This window comes from Nelumbo lutea, chromosome 1, assembly GCF_056320005.1.
Source record: "Nelumbo lutea isolate HS-2025 chromosome 1, American lotus-T2T, whole genome shotgun sequence".
NCBI lineage: Eukaryota > Viridiplantae > Streptophyta > Magnoliopsida > Proteales > Nelumbonaceae > Nelumbo > Nelumbo lutea.
This window is the reverse complement of record NC_142684.1, coordinates 41,480,774-41,503,644: the sequence shown is the minus strand read 5'-3', so window position 1 is coordinate 41,503,644 and position 22,871 is coordinate 41,480,774. Positions and strand designations below refer to the sequence as shown.

Sequence of the window (22,871 nt, the reverse complement as noted above, 5' to 3'; positions counted from 1 at the left end):
TTTTGCAAATCTTTTGAAACCGTACATATATATATATCTTATTTTTGCAAAACAAAATTCCAACGATTGAAATCAACTGCCGGCAGTTTGGTTTCCATCAGAGAGAGTGCATTCCCGATCATTACCATTGTCTGACAAAGGGGCTGATCCTGTCACTATGACCACTCACTCAGATGAATTCTCAGACTGCCCCAACATGTCCAGGTTTCGACCCCCACCAAGGATCTCACTGATTGACACATCAAAGACAACCCGATCCGACACCTAGTGATGTGTCATAATCGAGTCTAGGGGTCAGGTGTAACTTTCCAGTTTTGCCCATCTGTCTCTAAGGTATAGGGCAATACTGGAAATCTGGTCCGGTTCAAGGGTTGAAGCAATCTCATACTGCATGTGCCTTGGGTCTTACCCTGATCGCCGAAACAAGCTATCCCAACACTTGGTGGCACATCAGTATTAGCCTTGGCAGGATAAATCTCCCCAGACTTATCCAATGACTTTGAACATTTAAAACTAACACAAGTTTCTATAAGTGTCCAGTTTTAGGGTCTTACACAGAATTACACCAAACAACATGAATCAAACATGCACTTTAATTTATTTCCACTAAATAACAAAAGCACATCAAATCCGATTGAAGCTAAGGGCATACAAGACTGTCTAACAATTTGTCCAAGAGATCACCAACTCTCCTAACTCACTCTTGACTGAATAATTTGATATCTCATTCAATAATGGAGTCTCCTTAAATAGGAGATTACAAGAGTCCTAATCAAGGGGAGTCTTCTTGCTGAATAGGGAGACTTCCAGTTCTATCTTGCTAAGGATAAGATAAGCTAATCCTAATTTGATAAGCTACTAACAAGATAAGATAAGCTAAGTTAATCCTAATCTGATAAGCTATTAACAAAATAAGATAAGAGATAAGAACAATAAGATAAGAATAAGCAAAATGAGCTAATCTAATTTACCACAATGTAGGCATTCACAAACTGATTCACATCCACCATCACCTCTAGCCCCAACCCTTGTACCTCCTACTTTCCCCACCACAGCCACCTCTAGGTTCATGACCAAAGCCTCTTGTAGCATCTCCACCTCGGCACTTAACTCCTTGACCTGCAAAACCTCTTCTAGAAATTACTAAGGCTGATCTATCTGAGGTTCGAAGCATGGTTACTATGAGGAGTTGAAGCTCTCCTTATATGGGAGAAAACTTCAGATAGGAGGGGAGATCACTGTTGCCCAAAATTTGAGCCATCACCAGTTCATACTCAGACTTCTAACCTAATAGAAATCTTGCAACATCAAGATGGTCCCCCTGTTCCTGTTGCACCTTCAAGTCAGTGGATAGGGGCTGATTGACTGTAAGCTTATTTGTCAAGTTCTTCAATGAAGCTTAATACTCTTCAACACTTACATCCCTTTGTTGGTGAGAAAAATAATCTTGGTACAGTTGATATATTCTTGTTACATTATCTTGTCCAGAATATAATTGCTTAGCATGGTTTGAAATCTCCTAGCTGTATCATGAAACATAAGATTCGCACTGATGTGTGGTTCTCCATTCTATTCCATAAGTCATGATTTGGGCATTCTGTTGTAGCCAATCATTATATCCTTCTGATCCATTCTTCAACGGACCCTCCTTAATGTACTCAAACTTACCTCTTCCAATAAGAGACACCTTAACTGACTTAGTCAATGGTAGATAGTCGGTACCATTGAATTTTACTGTGGTCAAGTGTGGATTCATTAAGTCTGATTGCACCACCACTGCAGGTTTAGGGTTACCACTTGTTGAGGTCATCGGAAAGTGAAAAAAAGGATTAGTACACACTTTTCTTGAAGACTAAACACAGTTGCACCTACGACATCTACAAATCTGTTTCTCTTCAAATTACCAAGTAGAGGATGCTTAGAAAACCATCACTAACTCACAAACAGCCCTAACTTGAGGCATAAAAGCCTCTTTTTAAAAGTGTCAATCAGTCCTTTTTGGTCCCCTTTTGCCTCCTACAAAGAGTAGAGAATATTCTCTACTTTCTAGGGCACAAAAGAAAGTTGTTAACAGTAGCAGTCGAGTGTTAACTGTAACAGTCAACTGTTAACTGTAGCATTCAAGTGTTTAATGAGCAGTCATCTCTGGTACCATGTGCCAACCTGAAAGGAAAAGAGGAAAAAAAGAGAAGAAAAAGAAGAGAAAGAAGACGGAAGAAGGGAGGAGATATCAAGAGAAAATCAGTTCATCTCTCTTGACAGAAAATCCTTTATATACTTCTATTCGTTACTGTCAAAATTACAACTTTGCCCAGAGTTACTGTTAACAGTACCAGTCAACTAGCAATAGTAGAAACAATAGGAAAAAAGAAAAAAATTACCCCTGCTGACTATCTTTAATGGAATGCAATCTCATAAATAAGTTAATAATGACTACAAATATGCAAGAAAGCATTATAAAAAAGTTAGGCCAATTCTAGGATTGGGAATTACAAATGTTTGTTTTCCAAAGAAAGAGTGCAAGCTTGACTATTTGATGTCCCTTTTTTTTTGTGGTAACCCATACCGGCATACCACAAGTTGGAAGAAAACTTGTAAAAAAATTTACCCCACTTCCATCTTTTATTTTATGCCTTTTTTTTACCCATAGTTAATCATGTTCTATGACAAATATTTTAAGCAACAACACAACTACAACAAAATACAAATCTATTTAGAACAACACAATGACTTTTTGGTTCTTTTATTAGGTGTGATGCTCAATAACGTTTCTTCTTTGGTGTGGTTACATTAATGGCCTTGTATTAAATAGTCACTCCATACTTGGTTTGGAAAGAGAGGTTTGACTCCTAACCATCATCTTTTATTAATTCATTTCCCTATATTATTCTATTCCTGAGTCCTCCATCAGTGAATGGCTAAATCTTGATCAGAATTTTGGTCCACAATGCATGCTATTTTGGATTTTTTCCAACCATGATCTTCCCCATTTGAGCTGGTAAATTGATAATTTTTGGTTGAGAACTAGGTTTCTTCAGGCTATGGGCTGACTGCTATACTCAGAATTTTGGTTGGGCAACCTATAAATGTCACGTTACCTGCACTGCCATAACCTCTAGTCTCTGCTACTCCTTATGCTGGGACGGGTTCGGCTGAACCTGAACCAGTCAAGCTGAGCAAATTTTAATCACTTTAATTCAGGATAGTTTGTACTACTCTCTAACTATTGGGCATGGTGAAACTTTAATTACTATTGTTATAGTAATTAAGGGCTGGTATCCTTCTCGAGATCTTAGGGAAATGAAGAATCTCTAGGGATGAATGAGGTTTCAATGCTATGTGCTTTCTTTTTATTTTTTTTGGTAAATAATGATATGCACTTTTTGCTCAGAGATTTATGATTGTGCTTTGGTCTGCATTGATTTTATTTTATCCTTTTCTGTTTTTGTCGTATCATAATTGCAAAGTCATCTGAAATTCACTTTGCTGACGTTATGCAGGTCCTATTGATTGGAGGGTCAACAGGTACCATGCTGGAAGCTCTACAAGTTGTTGGTGATTGTCATGATGGCCATTTAAGTGAAGTAAGTTCTTGGAAAGATACTTGTTCACATTTATTTAAGTTCAACTAAAAAGATTTTCAGATGGTATTGCCTACAAAGTGGTGTTGCCGAACTCATATTGGATGTAAAAGTCAAAGTTTCACTGGGTTACTGATTAACTGGTTTAACTGGCGATTTTATTGTTTGACCTGTAATAAGTTAATTCATAAAAAGAACTAGGGAAACAAGGTAAATATAACCAATTTTCTTATATAAAGTACACCTAGCCAACAGCTAAGTAGGAACCCAGTCACCAAGGTAATAAGGTAAACGCCTATCCCCTACATGTAAGTGCCTTGACAACCATGTTTCCCATCTTTATCCAAGCATTAAGATGCCAAAACTAGTTTTCCCATTTTACTTTTATTTTTCTTTTTATTTCATGATATGTTTCACTTGCTTCACTTCATTGCTTTGCTTTTTATATTTAGACATCTTCCAAGTGTTTATAAATGAGATAGCATGGATAAACAAAGACATGATAGCCCTAGGTTTTTTACAATGAAAAATAAATAGCAAAGTCATAAGATAGCTCACCTAAAACATATAACGCATCCTCAAAAGAGGGGGAAGAATGACAAATATTTATATGAGTATACTAACATAACAAAAGAAAGCAGCCAATAAAGAAACATTTAAACCTGAGTTGGTGTAGAGCAAAATGAGTGCCCTTTCTGACATTCACTGCTCATATGGATATCCCTATTAGTTCAGAATACTATCATATCTAACATGAACAAATCAAATTGTAAGAATGAATAAAAAAGCATTTCATAGTCTATGAGAAAAAACTCAGGGTCTGTTTTTTTCTGTTGATGTAAAAGAAAAAGAGATAAAAAGAATATCTATGTGTTTGTGTAGAAAATGGAAATGGAAAAGAATATCTAAATCAAAATGGAAATGAAAAAGGATAAACCCCCACTATAGTGGATGCAGAAAAGATATAGATGAGAGAGAGAGAGAGGTTGAAGCTTAATGAAAGAAATGACACCCTTGAAGGATAATCAAGAAATAAAAAGCTACGCAACTTGTTCCATCAATTGGGTATATTGATGGTCCCAATATACAAATCATACAGTGAGATAGGATATGAATTTGTTTTTAAAACTGTATATTGGTGACTAAGGGAAGTTGAGTTACCTTGGAAAGAAAAACTATTGAAGATCAAGGACTTTGAACAACCTAAATGGGAGCAAGAGAACCTCAGTGTTTTAGATATCCTCTCCCAAATCTCTAAACACCAACCAAACATAAACCAATCCCCCTTAACCACTCAATGATTGTGAACAGAATGAAACCTCTGATGGGTTTTATAAGGGGTGGAAGATTCAGAGGGAGAGAAGACTTGAGGAAAGGACTGGTAGATGGGGTAGGCAGTTTTGGGATGGACGGTTGGTTGGAAAGAAGAGAAGAATGACATTTTGACAGAGTTGGAAAGACTCGATACAGAAAACAAAAAGGAGAAAGGAAAAGCTCATTTGCAGAAAAAGCTCAACTGTTGTCATGGTAGTCTGAGGGGAAAGTCAGTTTAAAAGATGGCTCTGAATGTTTTTACTTAATACTGGAGGGAAGAGAGATGAAAAGATTGCAGTTCCTGGAGGCCTGCATTGTTGGGATGATGGAGACAAAGTATTCAGTGGAAGACTTGCAACAATGAGCCTCAAAATGTTGGGGGTGTCACGATAGGTGTGACCAACAGTACCACTGGTACTGTAGTTCTGAAAACTGGAATACAATGTGTTTGCTTTCTAGAAGAATATATTACTACTACTTTACTCAATCATGGCTGTAGTTCTGAAAACTGGGATTATATCACTGTCAAAGGGTGTTGATGAAGTGTCCTTCAATTATCATGCAGTTCCACTGCCTTTGCATTGATTGAAGAGTTCAATAGTGTTACTTCTGTATAGTTTCATTTTTAACATATCTTACCACTAGATAAGCTTTCACTGGAAAGCTATCTATCCCTTAGCATGGCATAATCATATATTAACATATATGTACAGCACTATGCATGAACCCGGTATGAGTATGCCGATAGTTACTACATTATGCATGTTTTTGGTTTATACTGCATTTCTAAAGTGTCCGGCCTGCATGCTTTATTAGACCTCATACATTGTCACATGGAATTTATGTAGGTTCATAACTTGGTGTGATTGATCAAAACTCGTTGTGCATCAAACCTCCAATAAATTTTTCTCTCATTTTGTTTTTGTTCCAGAGCTTTGAAGGGAACAATGGTTACATAGCTCCTTCTTATGAAGAGGGTGCTTCATCAGGGAACGGGTTAAAGATGAAACTTAAAGAATTTCACAAGAGGTATATCATTTTGGGATTCTGTGATTTTGGAACCGTCTACTCTGTTTCCATAATTTCTAAATGCATTGAATTCTGGAATCTTTGTGCAGCACTGCATCTTTCACTGCACTGGATAGGAATTACCTTACACCATTCTTTACTACTCAAAATTGGGATGAAGAAGAAGATAATGGTATGTTTAGAATCATCCTTCCAGATCAATCTTACCTTCAGAATTGTTCTAACAGCATATAGTTTGAGTTAGTTGAATGACATTTTGGAGAACCTTAGATATATATTCTGATGTGCTCAGTAATTGTACCTTTTCTAACTCATCTACCCATATTACTTGACAACTTGATTTTGATAACCTGGAAGCTATATTTTGTTTCAAATTACAAGTCAGTCGTGGAAGCTTTCTGGTCTTCTTTTACTCTGGCTGTCATTTTCTGGAAAAATTGGTCCTAGATACCATTCCAGGTAAGTAAGCTATAAATATGGTTCAATATACCTTGAGTGTTTTTTTTTAACACAGAATTTCCTTGTGTCCCATGGAAGATCCAATAATTTAAATCCTAATTACAATCTATGTCAGGAGGGTGTCTGGTCTTCCCTCATAAAATCCTTACTTACAATATTCAACTCTGCTACCGAATTAGCCATTGTGGAGGACATTGGGCCTTACCCTAATGGCATACAACTCTTTACTACAAAATGTTATTAACCCAGGGCAGGAATTTCAGCCCTGTCTAAAGTAATTCCGAATAAGACATAAATCTCATGTTTTCTTGGTGAAAATTCACCGACATGTTTATATTTTCAATTAATGCCATATCCTCCACGTGATCCATTGTTGGTGAGAATTCTGACCAATTATTACACCGAAACCAAACAGAACTTTTGCATACTTCTCATCATGTAAGTCATAGCAGATTGTTAATGGCAGTTACCAATTCTATCTATCTTTCCAGCCCTTGTGTATTCCCTGTAAAAAGTTCCATATATATTCCCCAAGTAGACTTGTTACATTTGACTTGAACTTCCAACCTAGTTAACAGTTGGGCAAAGTAATTTTCCACACCAATATATTTAGGGGTCATTGCTTGGTGAGTTGGTAAAATTCTATATTAGGGTTGATAAAGAAAAACCTCTATATTGGGCTGGCAAGCATGTGAATGCAAGTTCCAAGTCTGAAAATGGCCACCATGCAAAAAATTCCTGAGGTTAGGTGCAATTCCAATAGACCTCCCAAGACCCCAGAAAGGTAGCATAAAAAATCTGCCATTAGAATACATTCTAAGGATTATATTACAAAATACAAGCACTAGGATCCTGTAGTCACCTTGGAAATCATGGCTACTGTTACTTATGAAGCTGCCTTTATTACAATAAATTTGAAATAAATGTATTATGTTTTGTTGAATAACTGAAATTACTATATGAAAACGAGAGTTCTGAGAAAATATGGAAGAAGGATTTGTGGAGGCAACTCAGTGGAGGAAGCTCTTGAAGATAGAGGCAAAAATGTTCCTGTTTGAGGGGTTGATCATGGGGCTTTAAAATCTGAAAATTAGAGAGGCAAAGAAGGCAACAGTTCCTCTGGTTGGATTAGAGGCAAAGAAGGCAACAATTTCAAATTTATTACAATAAATTTGAAAGGAAAGTAAGAAGTTTCGAAAGAGCTATTGACAAACAATGTTAGGAGGTATGTGGTAGAATGTAAGAGAAATGCAAAAGGCTCATTTATGGCACTCTTCGAGTTCTATTCAAAACAGGAAAAACAGTTGGTATGCCTTCCTGGTGGGAAAGGAAATTGAGGCTGGAAAGACATTGCTGGTTCTCTAAAGGAGGGGTTGTTGAGGATGAAAATAGAAGAAAAAAAGCATTCTGGAGAGAGCCTTTAAGGGACGATTCGAGAAGATGCACTGATGTAGTTCCTGAAACAACATACTCTCTCTCTCATAGATTCGTACTTGATGCAAGCAATTCCAACCTGATAGTACACACTGAGTCAGACGAATGGGAAACAAGTGTGAGGTTGAAATCAAGAAACAGGTAAGCAACTGGAGAATAGTGGCTGCTTTTTTGGTTCTAATGCTGAGGCTGAAGTCTACCTTCATCTTAACCCTTTATGAAAGTTGCAAGGCCTTACTAGAGCCTCTTGAAAGTGAGTTAGATTATGGAACCTTACACTTCCAAGCTGATTATGGTTATGTGACTGTTCAAATGCAACTCTTTGTGGAGCTCGTTTGCAAGCTCTATTGCAACTCTTTGTGGAGCTCTATTGCAACTCTTCCTTTTCACCTATGGAGGCAGGAAGTAGCAAGCTCTATTGCAACTCTTTGTGGAGCTCTATTGCAGCTCTTCCTTTTCACCTATGGAGGCAGGAAGTAGCAAGCTCTATTGCAACTCTTCGTGGAGCTCGTTTGGATGGAATCTTTTCGGGAGATCTTCGACTGTCAGCCATTATGCTACGAGGAGTCAAACCTGAGGATATCCCAGGAAGGTGGAAGTGTGGGTGATCAGTCTATCCGTGCTGGTTTAGTTAGCAAACTCTATGGAAGGAGGCTTGAGAGGAAAGGGATGAGTAGATAGAAGGCTGAGTCTTATGTGGCAACTTGGGTGTGGTTGGTGCACAAAAGAATGGAAGTTTCACAAAATTGATTAGGCAATCTCTAAGTAGACCAAAAGTTTTGGAGAGTTTGGAAAAGTCAAAATGTGTTGAACAAAGTTTTAGCCTGGTGGCTGACAAATCCTACGCTCAGGTGGTGGCAGATGGCACCAAAACTTCTATTTCAAATTCCCTTAATTGACACTATAGAAGAAAAAAGGTCTCCATGCTTTGTCCGCCCATGTTCGATGATTGTTGACATATTATACCAGGACAAATATGACACCCCACACCAGCCGGGTTTTTACAACCATTGCCCATTCGAGCCCATGTGTGGGATGACATCAGTTTGGACTTTGTTACTTGTTTGCCGGTCTCAGCAGGGAAGTCCATTATCTGAGTGGTTATGGACAGGCTTTCTAAATACAGCCACTTCATTGCATTATCCCAACCCTTTACAGTGGCTCAGGTGGCTTGGATTTTTGTGCAAGAAGTGGCCTGCCTCCATGGGACCCCATAGTCCATTGTTTCAGATTGAGATGCAACTCTCATGAGTAAATTCTGGGTAGAATTCTTCAAGTTCCAAGGTACATATCTTAAGCATTTGATTAGATGCCACCCGCAGACCGATGAGAAAACCGAGGTGGTTAACCATTGGCTATAGATTTATTTGTAGCGTTTTGTTGAGAAAAGGCCACATCAATGGGTCAAATGGCTACCTTGGGCCAAGTATTGGTATAATACCACATTTCACATCTCTATGGGTATGATCCCTTTAAGGAATTGTATGGAGGGGATCCCCCCTCATTTCTGCCTTACGAATGGAGATCTACACCTGTAGCTGAAGTGGAAGAACAACTTATTAATCGGGTTGAGATCATTCAGTTCTTCAAGGCCCATCTGCATCGGTCCCAGAAAATGATAAGGCAAGATGTGATAAGAAGCGCTGGATGCTTGAATTCAAAGTTGGAGATTCTATCTACCATAAACTTCAACCCTATAGGAAAACATCTTTGGCCAGGAGAGCCTAGCAAAAGTTCGCCCCTCGATGCTATAGGCCTTATACTATCCTTAAGCGCATTGGCGCTGTTGCATACAAACTAGACCTACCAGCCACTACCTGGTTGCACCTAGCGTTTCATGTTATTTGCTGAATCAGAACCTAAACCTAACAATTGCCACTAGCCCACTCTTGACCATGGTTTAAAATGTCCTTAATTTCCCTAATATTTCCATGACATATTTCCATTTCCATGGGTAGCGACACAAAATTTTACCGGGACCAACATATTCTTCAATGAACACTACCGACGCTATGTGGAGTACAAGAGATAGTTTCCACAACATATTTCCATTTCCACTTCCATGTGTAGTAGTATGAAAGTTTACTAGAATCACTCCCTAGTAAACACTACCAACACTATGTAGACTATAAGAGATAGTATTATAACATGAGTTGGTGATCATATTGTAAATATGTAGAGTAACAATTATATTGCCTACCTAACTTATACGATTACCACTTTCAGCTAGTTCAATATTCATTTCAAACATGAAGTTAAATATTAGCTTTTATTTGTGTAATAGATTATTTGGTTGATCTATTACAACCTTTTACATTTTCTAGGAGTTTAAATTTTGCTTTAATTCATTGTATCATGAAGCTTTGAATCTTAAGGTTTACAAGGCAACTTTAGAATGTGTTCTTTTATCTATAACCTAAATTTCTTAGATTTGTTTAATGATTTGGAACAAGATAATAATTTTAAAAGTCATGCCTACGCTTCTTTTATCATTTCATAAAATATAATTCTATGTTTTGCATTGTTCACAATGTTTCCACCATGTCTAATAATTTTTACAATATTTCCATACAATATTTCGACATGTTTCATATATTTGGATGACGAACATTTCCACCAACATCAACATCTTAAACCTTTTTCTTGTCTGATTTCAATGAAGGAGAGCTTCGAGCTAAACCAAAGGTGGTAATTGACTAGCAATGGATCAATGTGGGTAAACACTTTGCTAAATAGGCTAAGGTGATCTGGACCAATTTACCCAGAGAAGAAGCTACTTGGGAGGACTATTCCACTCTGATGCAGCAATTTCTTGATCTCAACCTTGAGGACAAGGTTGGTTCCAAGGAGGGGTGAGCTGATAGGATCCCAAGCCCATCAGCCCAAGAAGCACATCAAGGAGAGGGATCACACCCCACATCGTGAAGCCTAGTGATAGGAATCAATCAGCACCCTCGAAGACTTATTTTAGAAAGAAGAAGGCCTTACAACATGCCCTGATATGGCATAGTGATGGTGCTTGGGGTTTGGACCAAATTGAACACCAAGGGGTATTTTTTCCATTTTACAATTTTCTATAGGGTCCAATAATAGGGTTTGATTGTCTATTTATAGTTTGTTCATGTTTAAAATTTCAGTCATTGCATAAGTAGGATTAGAGTTATTGAGTCTTCTTTGAATTGAAATAGGATATGACAACTTGGTTTAAATCCTACTGGGACTATTGAGTCTAAAAGTTTGACTCTTAAGACTATTATGAGTCTAATAGTTTGACTCCTAACACTATAATGAGACTAACAGTTTGACTCCTAGGATTATTACGAGTTTAGAGTCTATAGATATGTATGATAGTTTTACACAAAAGGTAATGAAGTTTATTGAGTTTTCTTCAGCTTATGCTTACTATGGTGGGTGGTTCCCATGCCCTAGAGTGATTCTAGGCACCCTGTGAGTGATTCCAAACATTTTCTCTCCTATTTCTCTCCCTATTTTCTCTCTTATTCCTTCAGGAAGCCATTACAGCCATCAACAACCATAAAATTCTGATAAAAGGACCAGTCAACATTCTCTAAGGACTAAAACTAAGCTGGTCTTACATCAATTTGGTATCAGATTTAATGGTTTATTCACTATGTTCTCACAAATTGACCAATTCTATAGGCCTAGGTATCTTCTAAACAATCTTATAGGTCTGGAATCAATGATGATTGGGTTTCTGAACCATATGAAGGGTCTTTGGTTGACTCATTTGAGAAGATGGTGGAAGAAAACAGATCTAATAATGTTGACCATGGGAGTAAGGTTTTCAAACATTTTAGAAGAGAAAGGGAAATACCAGATTTCAAAGGAGGTAATGATCTGCAAGCATTCTTTGATTGGGTTGTTGAACTACAAGAATATTTTGATTGGCATGATATGTTTGACAAACAAAGGATTATATTTGCGCGCATGAGGCTGACAAGTTATGCTGAAGTATGGTGGAGAACTCTTGAGCAATGACTAGAAAATAGATGCAATGATCCAATTAGTACATGGGTAGAAATGAAGAGGTTTTTGCAAGAAAAATACATCCAATTGGACTTCCATGATGATCTATATATGAGTTGACTTATTTCAAGCAAAAGAAGAAGCAACAGTTTACAACGAAGGACTTGAAGCCACTGGGAAGAAGGTAAAATGTTGAAAAGAAAGTAGATGATTCCTTGCATGTTGATGCCTATCCAAGAGTTGGAGTTGAGGATGAAGCTAAAGAAGTTGTAGATATTAAAAATCAAGCGGGTGCAATCCAAGAAAAAAACAGAAATTCTTGGAGTTTCCAACACCCATGATGAGCTTGAGGTTAATGATTAAGAAGAAATGGAAGTGGAGAAAGTTAAAGATATTCAGGTGCAAGATACAAATGTCTGATTGTAGTAGATCCTAGTACAGAAGTGACTTTACGTTAACAATGGAAGGAGTCCTAGAATTTGTTGAAGAACCAAGGATAGAAAAACACATAGAGATGGTGATTCCTAAGCTAGAAGTTGAAGGAAGAGTTCCAAATGTTGCAGCTGAGAATTTGGATAAGCAAGGGCAAGATTCATCACAAAGGTTGGTTGATGAATTAAGTGTTCAAGAAACTAATGTTATTGATGATTTAACAAAGATGGTTATGGTATGTATACGATCAGAGCGTTTTCCTAAAGGTGTGAATAAGAAGCTCCACTCAAAGAGTGCAGGGCCTTACAAAATCATCAAGACGATAAGTTCTAATACCTATGTTCTATGGTTGCCAGATGACATGGGAATTACTCCTATCTTCAACGTTGAGGACTTAATTCCTTATCATGGACATGTGGATTCTTTAAAGACTCCTAGACCTAAGTTGCCAACTATTGCAGCTCCAAATGATCCAAAGGATGTTTTAGATGAGGAAATAATATCTATTGCTATGGGAGGGTATCAAAACTTCCATCGTCTCAACCTAGATCTTTATGAAAGGTACCATGCTTGTAACTCGTCAGAGTTGAGTTCTTTCAAGTTGGGGAGAGATGATAGGAATCGATCAACACCCTTTAAGACTTACTTTAGAAAGGACGCCTTACAACAGGTTCCGATATGGCATTGTGAAGATATATCTTGATGTACATTATTAGAGTAGTCCTTGTTGTCCAATATCGTATTCTTATTATTTTATTTGTTCTTTTTATCTTTCAGCCCTGTAAGGGCATTCTTGTAACTGTACATATCATTCCTGTAAAGATGAATGGACAGAACTATGGGATGTCGGAGTTCCACTTCGACTTTTATGTTGAAGGAAAGGGCTTAGAAGGATATCTAAATGGAACGGTCACCAAACCAACTGAGACCGAGGCCAAAGCTTTACAACAATGGAAGTTGGATAATGGTAAACTTGTTTCTTGGATTCTAAGTTCTATTGATTACCGTAAATCTGTACCCATGAGGAGAATGAAAATAGCAATTGAGATGTACATGTATCTAGAAAAAGTCTATGAACAATCCAACGTTTCTAAACAATATCAGATAGAATCAGAAATATTTTCTTACAGCCAAGGAGATAAGAGGATACAGGAGTATTAGTCTGGCTTTCTTGATTTATGGTCTAAAAATGAGATTGTTCACATTGAACCCTTGGATCCAGTAGAGTGTGGGGAATATCTTCAGAAGCACTTTGAGAAGAGAAAGGTGACTCAGTTCTTGATGAGACTTAGACTTGAATATGAGATAATCAGGTCCAACATTCTGAGTAGGGGAACACTTTCAGATATGGATTCTATTTTAGGGGAACTTCTGAGGGAAGAGACTAGACTTCTCACTGTAGTCGGGTTTGATGGGAAGATGGCTGAAGTTGAGGCTGAAACAACCTTTGTTGCTCATGGGGGTAAAAGCCAACCTCCAAGGACTTCTCCAAAACCCAATTCTATGAGTGTAAAGGTTTTGGACATATTGCATCTTACTGTAAGAAGAAGAATGTGTGTACCTATTGCAAACAGCATGGTCACATCATTCCAAACTATCCGGTTTGACCAACTAAGGGCTCTCAAAAAAAGACTCAGCCCCGGGCCTATCAGGCAATAGATGGACCAACAACAGACACTGTATCTACCAAGGGTGAGTCTTCAGTGAAAGGTGAATCAACAGGTGTAATGGATGAAGAAAGGGCTCGACAACTGGTATCTTCTGCTATTTCCTCTGCTTTCTCTGCTATTGGCTTGTCTGGTAAGTTCTCTGCATATTGTTCTTTCCCTTCACATGCTTGGATTATAGATTCAGGTGCCACCAACCATATGACAGGAGTCTGCCTCAATCACCCAATCCCTTTCACTAAAAATCACCATAAACATATTATTACTGCTAGTGGTTAAAAGTTAGACATCATTGGTAGTAATGATATGTCCCTTCAACTGTCACCAACCAGATCCTTCTCTCTCCAAAACCCTCTTAGTACCCAACCTTACTACTAATCTGATTTCTGTTGGCCAACTTGTTGATGAAGGAAATGTTGTCACATTTTCTCATGATGGTTGCTTGATACAGGACCGGTACACTGGGAAGGTGAAAGGGAAGGGGCATAGGCTGGGCCATCTGTTTGTGTTGGAGTTCGAGAAATCTCAATCAGGGGCATCCTCATCTTTACTTAGTTCTTCTTTGTCTGATTCTCTATTGAGTTATAGAAATAATGTTTGGCATTTATGGCATAAACGATTGGGTCATCCATATTCCCCAAAATTAAAATTTTTGTTTGACTTTGGTTTGATTAAGAATAAAATTCCCCCTGTTGATACTTTTGATGTTTCTTGCATTACGTGTTGTTTGAGTAAAAGTCATGTTTTACCATTTCTTCATAGATCTGAACATGCCACTAAACCTTTTGAGATAATACATAGTGATGTTTGGTCTGCTTCTATTACTTCACGATTGGGGTACAAATATTTCGTATTATTTATAGATGATTGTACCAGATATACTTGGATTTATTTTTTGCAACACAAATCAGAAATCTTTGGTGCATTTAAATTGTTTCATACTATGGTGCAAAATCAGTTCAAGTGCAATGTGACTATCCTCCGCTTCGATTCAGGGGGAGAATATAGAGATGGAGACTTCCTAGCATACTCGAGGAGTTATGGAATTCAGTCTCAACGCAACTGCCCAGACACTCCACAATAGAATGGTGTGGCTGAATGGAAGAATGGACATATTCTTAGTGTTGTGCGGACATTACTACGGGAGTTTCATACTCCAACTTCGTTTTGGGTAGAAGCAGCTAGTACAACCGTGTATTTGATCAATTTTTTCTCATCCTTTGTTCTAGGCAACACTTTTCCCTTCGAAAAACTTTTTGGTTATCCTCCAGATTTCTCTACCCTTCATGTTTTTGATTGTCTTTGTTTTGTTCATCTTCCTGTTCGTGAATGATATAAATTAACTACTCAGTCTGCTATGTATGCCTTTGTGGGATATAGTCCTGACCACAAAGGATTTTTGTATTATGATCATGCTATTTGTCGTATTCGGATTTCTCGGAATGTTGTGTTTCTTGAACATATCTCCTTTGTTGGGGCTACTAGATTGTCCGCTCCTTCAATCTCTGTTTTGCAGGACTTTGACTCAAATGACATTACTATTTCCTCAACTGAGAGAGAACTTCTTGTCTTCACCCGCAAGCGGCTATATGTCCCGGCTATTGCGCCTACAACCCAACCCCCCTTCCACCCGGTCCAGAGCATTCATCTCAGATATCCTTTGTAAGTGATACCTTGACCCAAGATCCTCCTATTTTAGATGGTAGTTCGGTTATTCCACTTCGTCATTCTACCCGTATCTCTCGACCTCCTGAATGCTATGGTTTTTCTTCAAACCATAGTTCCTTTTCTGTTGTACTTTCTTCCACAGATATCCCTAGATCTTATCAGCAAGCCATTAGAAGTTCTTAGTGGAAAGAAGCTATGGATGCCGAAATTCAAGCCCTCCATGAGAATGATACTTGGGATCTTGTGCTAGCTCCTTCTGATGCTTCTATTGTTGGAAGCCGTTGGGTCTATACGACCAAACTGAAGTCAGATGGTTCTCTTGATTGATATAAGGCCCGATTAGTTGCCCAAGGATACAATCTGAAATATGGGATTGATTACGAAGAAACATTTGCCCTGGTTGCTAAGATCACCACAGTTCGGACTCTTATGGCCATATCTGTTGTTTATTCTTGGACTATTTACCAATTAGATGTGAAGAATGCTTTTCTACATGAAACCTCCGCTTGGATATTGTTGTGATCCTTCACGTGTCTATCACCTGAAGAAGTCTTTAATGGCCTGAAGCAAGCACCCAGGGCTTGGTTTGAGCGCTTCCGGGATGTTGTTATTGCAGTTAGGTATAATAAGAGTTCCTCTGACTACTCCCTCTTTGTTAAGAGAAGACCCTAGGGTATCACTATTCTCCTATTGTATGTTGATGACATGCTTCAAACAAGGGATCATCATGACAACATTTGTGAGCTGAAGTCCTTACTTCATAACTCATTTCACATGGACCTGGGTCCTCTCACTTCATGGGTTTGAAGGTTCATTGTAGCAGTCGAGGGTATTTTATTTGTCAACAAAAATACGCCTCTGATCTCATCAAACTAGCTGGAATCACTGATGAGAAACATGTTGATACCCCTTGGAGCTGAACGTCAAGCTATCTAAATCCGAAGGCCTCATCCTTCTTGATACTACCTTGTACCATCAGTTTGTTGGCTCTTTGATCTATCTTACTATGACCAAGCCTGATATTTCACATGTTGTTTAGGTCGTCAATCAATTTGTCTCTGCCCTACGACAACCTCATATGGTTGTTGTTCGCTGCGTCATCCGTTATGTTAGAGACACAACCTCTCAGTGACTGTTTTTCTCTTCCTCATCATCCATACAGTTGAGGGTTTATGCTGATGCTGATTGGGCTGGTTGCCTTGACACTCGTCGATTCACTACTGGGTGGCGCATCTTCATGGGTGACTATCTCATCTCCGGGAAGTGCAAGAAACAACAAACTGCCTCTAAGTCTTCTCCTGAAGCCGAGTATAGAGCTATGTCTTCTGCATGTAGCGGGATTGTTTGGCTGAAGTCCCTTTTCATAGATCTTTGTATTTCTCTTCTTATTCCTATCCCTCTGTATGCCGACAACACCAGCGCTATCAAGATCACATCTAATCCAGTCTTTCATGAGAGGACTAAACATATCGAGGTGGATTGCCACTTTATTAGAGACCTTGTTGCAGGCTCTATATCTCTTCCTCATGTAGCCTCTCACATGCAGATGACATCTTCACCAAGGCCATGACTAAAAGTCAATATCTCATTCTTGTGGGCAAATTGATGCTGATGTCTCCACATCAGTTTGAGGGGCAGTGTGAAGATATATCTTGATGTACATTATTAGAGTAGTCTTTATTGTACAGTATCGTATTCTTATTATTTTATTTGTTCTTTTTATCTTTCAGCCCTGTCAGGGCATTCTTGTAACTGTACATACCTTTTATCTCTTTAGTATAAAAGACTCTTTGGGGTGGGGGTCGACTATTCATGACACCCCTAAATCTGTTTTCTTCTCGCTCTCAATTCAGTTCACAGGCATAGTGATGGTACTTGGGATTTAGACTGAATTGAACATCAAGGGTATTTTTGCCATTTTATAATTTTTCTATAGGGTCCAATAATAGGGTTTGATTGTATATTTATAGTTTGTTTATGTTTAAAATTTCAGAGTTGCATAAGTAGGATTAGAGTTATTGAGTCTTCTTTGAATTGAAATAGGATATAATAGCTTAGTTTGAGAACTACAAGAATTATTGAGTCTAATAGTTTGATTCCTTGGATTATTATGAGTTTAGAGTCTATAAATATGTATGGATGTTTAACACAAAAGGCTATGAAGTTTATTAAGTTTTCTTCAGCTTATGCTATCTATGGTGAATGATTCCCATGCCCTAGAGTGATTCTAGGCACCCCGTAAGTGATTCCATGCATTTTCTTTCTTTTTTCTCTCCTCATTTTCTCTATTATCCTTCAAGAAGCCATTACAGTCATTAACAACCATAAAATTCTGATCAAGGAAGACCAGTCAACATTCTCTAAGAACTAGAACTGAGCTGGTCCTACATCACCCATGCCCACCCATCAAATTTCTATACGTGAGGAAGACATGTGACCTGCACCAGCATTTGGCTCATGCTCCCTTTGTGAATAAGAGGACAAAGGGAGATCATGCTCCCTTCATGGTGGGGATATTTTCCCTTTCTTATTTCTTGTTCAGGAGGTAGGGACCCTTGAATGTTGTGGGTAAGTTAGGTAAATACTTTTATGCCTTGGTCAATGGAAGGAGGACGAACTTTGTGGGTAAGGTAAATAGCTAGAATCTTTGTGGAGCATTTTAAGCCTTTTTTTAGGAGACCCTTGAACTCTAGGCAGATTATGGAAGATCTAGAGTGGCCAAGATTGATTAAGTATTCGATGGCTTGAGGGAAATTTTGGGGAAGAAGAGATAAAGAAAGTGGTTTTGTTTATGGACAGATTTAAAGCCCCAGGTACGAATGGTTTCACTATAGCTTTTTTACCAAGATTGGTTGGATGTGATTAAAGATGATCTCTTTGAAGTTTTCCTAGAGTTTGTAGACAGGCATGGATTTAGGCCAGGAGTCCATGCCACTTTCTTAGCTCTCATCCATAAGAAATCAGGAGCTAGGCACCCTAAGGACTTAAGGCCTATTAGTCTAGTGACTAGCATCTACAAAATCTTGGATAATGTGCTTTCTTCGAGGGTTAGAGAAGTGCATCTATAAATTTATGATCAAATCCTTATTTATAATGTGTGGAAGATATGAGGAGATTTGGCTGTTAAGGCTTTGTGTGCAAGTTGGACCTAGACTAGGCCTATGACTTGGTGGATTCATCCTTTCTCCTAGAGATACTTAGGTTTTGTAGATTTGGAGATAAATGGTGTGATTGGATTTAAGGGTGCTTAAATTCTTGCCATTGCTCAGTTTTGGTCGAAGGTGTAGTTAAGGATTTCTTTCATACATGTAGAGGATTAATACAAGATGACTCTCTGACCCCTTTTCCTTTTTACCCCTGTAGTTGATGTATTTCACCCCTATTGAAAAGGGTATAAAAAAAAAAGGAGAAATAGTAGACTAAGATGGTTTTGTCACGTGCATAGAAGGCCACCGACAGCTCCAGTTAGAAGAAATGATTTGTTACAAGTGGAAGGGGCTAGAAGAGCTAGGGATAGACCAAAAAGGACATGGGTAGTAGTAAAAAATGATTTTAAGCACTAATAATTTAACAGTGGATATTGGCTTTTAGATTGGTGAAAATAGGATTCATGTGGAAGACCCTATATAGTTGGGATAAGGCATGGATGATGATGATGATGATTCTTTTCCCATTCGTGAAAGTCATTTCGGCATATCCTGCTACAAATTTCTAATACATAGCACAGACAGAACAATTAGTTATGGGTATAAAAAAGGGTGTGATTTAATTGCTACCTGTTTTTTGTATCATTCCTTTTTCTTATTTGTGGACTTTAGGGTCAGATATGTCTGTTTTCCCAAAAAATCTTGTGCATCTAATAGCTAACAACCTATTATTGTTTCTTTCCTTTTTGTCAAACAGATGAGCCGGAAGACGGGAGAGGAGAGGTTTCCCATAGACATCGCTGAATCTGCTTTACTGATCAAATCGCTGATGGTACAGGAAAATTAACACTACAGTGTACTATAAGAACCCTATGCATGTATGTCGCTATAAGATAGACGCATGGATCAGTTGTGACAAGAGCGATGCTCTAATTGCAACTACTTCCCTACATGGCATGTTCATGTAATATCATCATGAATGTTATAAAAAGGAAAATGCAGAGTTGATCGGTTATTAAAAGTATAACTATTCATTGTACATATACTTGAGAAAATTATGTTAGTGTGCTCAAAAAACAGAATACTTGTCATGCTACATGTTGTAATCAGGGTTTTAAGCCATCTAATACCAGATAGTCCACCCAACATTGAATTTCATCATCTTTAACATTTCCTGTGTTTCTGGCAACTCATACGTAGCTTAAACTATTAAAATATATGTTTATTATGCATCTATCTATATATTTATAGTCATTTGGGCCCCCTAGTGTGTGCTTGCATATTTGTTGGCATGCATCTAGCTGTTGAAAGGGTTTTGCCCATTCCAGTTCTAGTGGTTGGACAGAATTTGAATTCGATTTCTACTCCTGGTCCAATTTCCGATTGAACCAAACAAGCGGGGGATAGACCACTTTGATTCTAATTCCCCAGAGATTTTTTTTATTCTGAAACGTACCTGCTTAAACAGTGATCTCTTGCACTCTTATTTTCGTATTGGTCTACTTGGTGATCTCTGCATTCTTATTTTTGTATTAGACTACCCTATTGATTTTAAATAAGAGGTTAAGGCCACGTTTGGGAGTGCTTAAGTTAAAACAAAGTGTTTATTGAAAAAGTGCTTAAAAAGTGCTTATTCGAATAAGCACTTATTTGCATTTGGCACCCAATTTTTTAAGTGCTTATTTTTTAAAATAATCACTTATTTTATATTGCGTGTTTGGTAGTCTTTTTTTTCTAATAAGCACTTAAATAAGCATTTGTGACTATTTTGTCGTTCATTTTCTTTCAAATTTTCAAATATACCCGTAGAAAGCATTTTTATTAAACTACTTTTATAAACACTTTTATGAAGGTACTTTTATAAAAGCAATTTTATGAAAGTACTTTCAAAAAAGTACTTTTTTGAAAGCACTTTTATTAGATTACTTTTACAAAAGCACTTTAAAAAGTACCCTTACGAAAGCACTTTTGTGAAAGTAATTTTATGAAAGCACTTTTACAAAAGCATTTTTATAAAAGTACTTTTATAAAAGCACTTTATAAAAGTATTTTTACAAAAGTACTTCTATAGAATTACTTTTATAAAGTGCTTTTATAAAAGTACCTTCGTAAAAGTGCTTTTGTAAAAGTACTTTCATAAAAAGTTGCTTTTATAAAAGAACTTTAAGAGTGCTTTTGTAAAAGTACTTTTATAAAAGTGATTTTGTAAAAATGCTTTCATAAAAATACTTTTATAAAAGTTCTTTTGTAAAAGTGCTTTCATAAAAGTATTTTTATAAAATTCAACTAGAGATAAATATTATAGGTGGTATTTTAATGCTACCCTTACTGTTTGACTATTGTCTGATGCTACCCCTACTATTTCAGAAAACTACCATTATCGTTAAAATGTTAATGAAGAGTTGAAATGCTCGTTTAGTCCTTAGGTCAAATTGAAAGCTTCTTTGGTTTTTCTTCTTCCTCTGTTTCTCTTCCCTGCCCAGGTCCAGATTTGGGTTTCTTCATCTAAGATGAGGTGGGCAGGTATGGAGGAAATTCGAACAGATGCAAATCTGAGCAAAGAGATTTGAACAGATGCAAAATAGCATCGGACTCTCTCTCTCTCTCTCCATCCCCTTCGTTCTCTTTCCCTCACGTGTGATGGAATATTAGCAGATGCTAATGGTAAGGGTAGAGCTAGCCAATTGTTAGAAATAAAGTGTAGCATTAGACAATAGTCAAGCAATAGGGGTATACTTAGTCAATTAGCTAAACTATAAGCGTAGTTTAAGAATTTTTCCCTTTTAAATTCAACTAGGTATAGTTTCGGAAGATAAAAATTGAATAAGTGCTTATAGTATAAGCACTTAAAAAAAGTTGAAAATTTGGGTTTAAAAAATAAGCCCTTATTTTTAAAGTAGGCACTTATTTCAGGTTTATTTCCCAAATACCAATAAGTGTTTAATGGCCTAAATAAGCACTCCCAAACATGGCCTAATATACTTTGGATACTTTTAAGGCAAAGTTTGGTTTTTCAATGATGACAGGACAAAAGTTAACATGTAAGTCATTATAATGCCACTTTACATAATCGTACGTTAATTTTTATAGGGATTATAATAGTTAAGGTCAACTTTTGGGCTCTAATATCAATAAAAGTAATACTTTTATTTAAATTTCAAAAATATGTTAACTTTTTAAAAATAATAGTAATTAAGAACAAAAAAACTGTTCATCTTCTTCCTCTTGCAATTAAGTCATCAGCACCGCCGCCCATCACTACCTCTAGCAAACTCCGACAATGCCTCTACCTATCTCCAACAATGTTGTCGGAGGTGGGCGGAGGCAGAGGCAACGGCAGTGGCAACGCTGGTGGTCATTCCTCTACCCAACGCTGCCACCTCTGCCCACCAACGTCGCCGCCTCTGCCTCCTCCTATCTCCGGCAGCGTTGTTGGAGGCAGAGGCGGAGGCGGAGGTAGTGGCGTTGGGCAGAGGAATGGCCACCAGCATTGCCACCGCCCGCCTCTGGCAACGTTGCCTGATATAGGCAGAGGCATTGCCGGCGTATTGATATTCTAAACCTTGGACGAAACAAGGTTCAAAGTATTAACACGTATCGGGTGGTATCAATCGATACATATTGTATTGGGGGCTTCCTGATACCCCCCTACAGATGGTGTATTGGGGTTTCGACCAGTTCAAGGGGTGGACGGACCTTAAACCGGACCCTTTGAACCAAATTTGATAAAAAAAAACTAAAAATAAAAAAAAATATCGATACTACTCGATATGCCTCTATTAGCATATTGAGCGTATCGATATTTTGAACCTTGGACGAAAGTTGTTACTATGCCCAAAAGGCTGCAGAATCTTCTATCCTTAGAAGGTTCTTTGTTCAGTAGTCATGTTTGACAATTGTTCCTGAAAGTTTGGAATTATATTGATTTTCTACTAGTTATATCTATCGTGATAATTTGCTATTGGTTATGTTAGTGGGGTTTCAGAACATCCTCTCAAAGGACTTATTAGACAGTGTATGCCCTTAGCTTCAATTAGATTGATGTACAAATACATTTATTGTAAATGAATAAAAGTACATTATTGTTTCAAGTTAATATTGGTATGTTTCTGTGAAATTACCCCATAAACCAAACACTTATGTGACTCGTATTA

The 22,871-nt window shown here is 37.6% G+C and overlaps 1 protein-coding gene across 2 annotated transcripts in view; it reads left to right on the top strand.

The window, feature by feature from the left end:
* Window positions 1-19,885, top strand: part of LOC148874388 (sodium/hydrogen exchanger 6-like) — a 78,413-nt gene extending 58,528 nt beyond the window's left edge. The window contains exons 19-23 of one of the 2 annotated variants that reach the window (XR_016104837.1): window positions 2,751-2,840; window positions 3,501-3,584; window positions 5,827-5,924; window positions 6,014-6,096; window positions 19,475-19,885. Coding sequence is in view for 1 of the 2 variants with exons in the window: in XM_088963904.1 (XP_088820030.1) it covers window positions 3,501-3,584; window positions 5,827-5,924; window positions 6,014-6,096; window positions 19,475-19,521 (312 nt within the window). In the remaining variant the exon portion in view is untranslated. The remainder of the gene's footprint in view (window positions 1-2,750; window positions 2,841-3,500; window positions 3,585-5,826; window positions 5,925-6,013; window positions 6,097-19,474) is intronic. The other variant, XM_088963904.1, reaches the window with a different exon arrangement.
* Window positions 19,886-22,871: the final 2,986 nt, after the last annotated feature.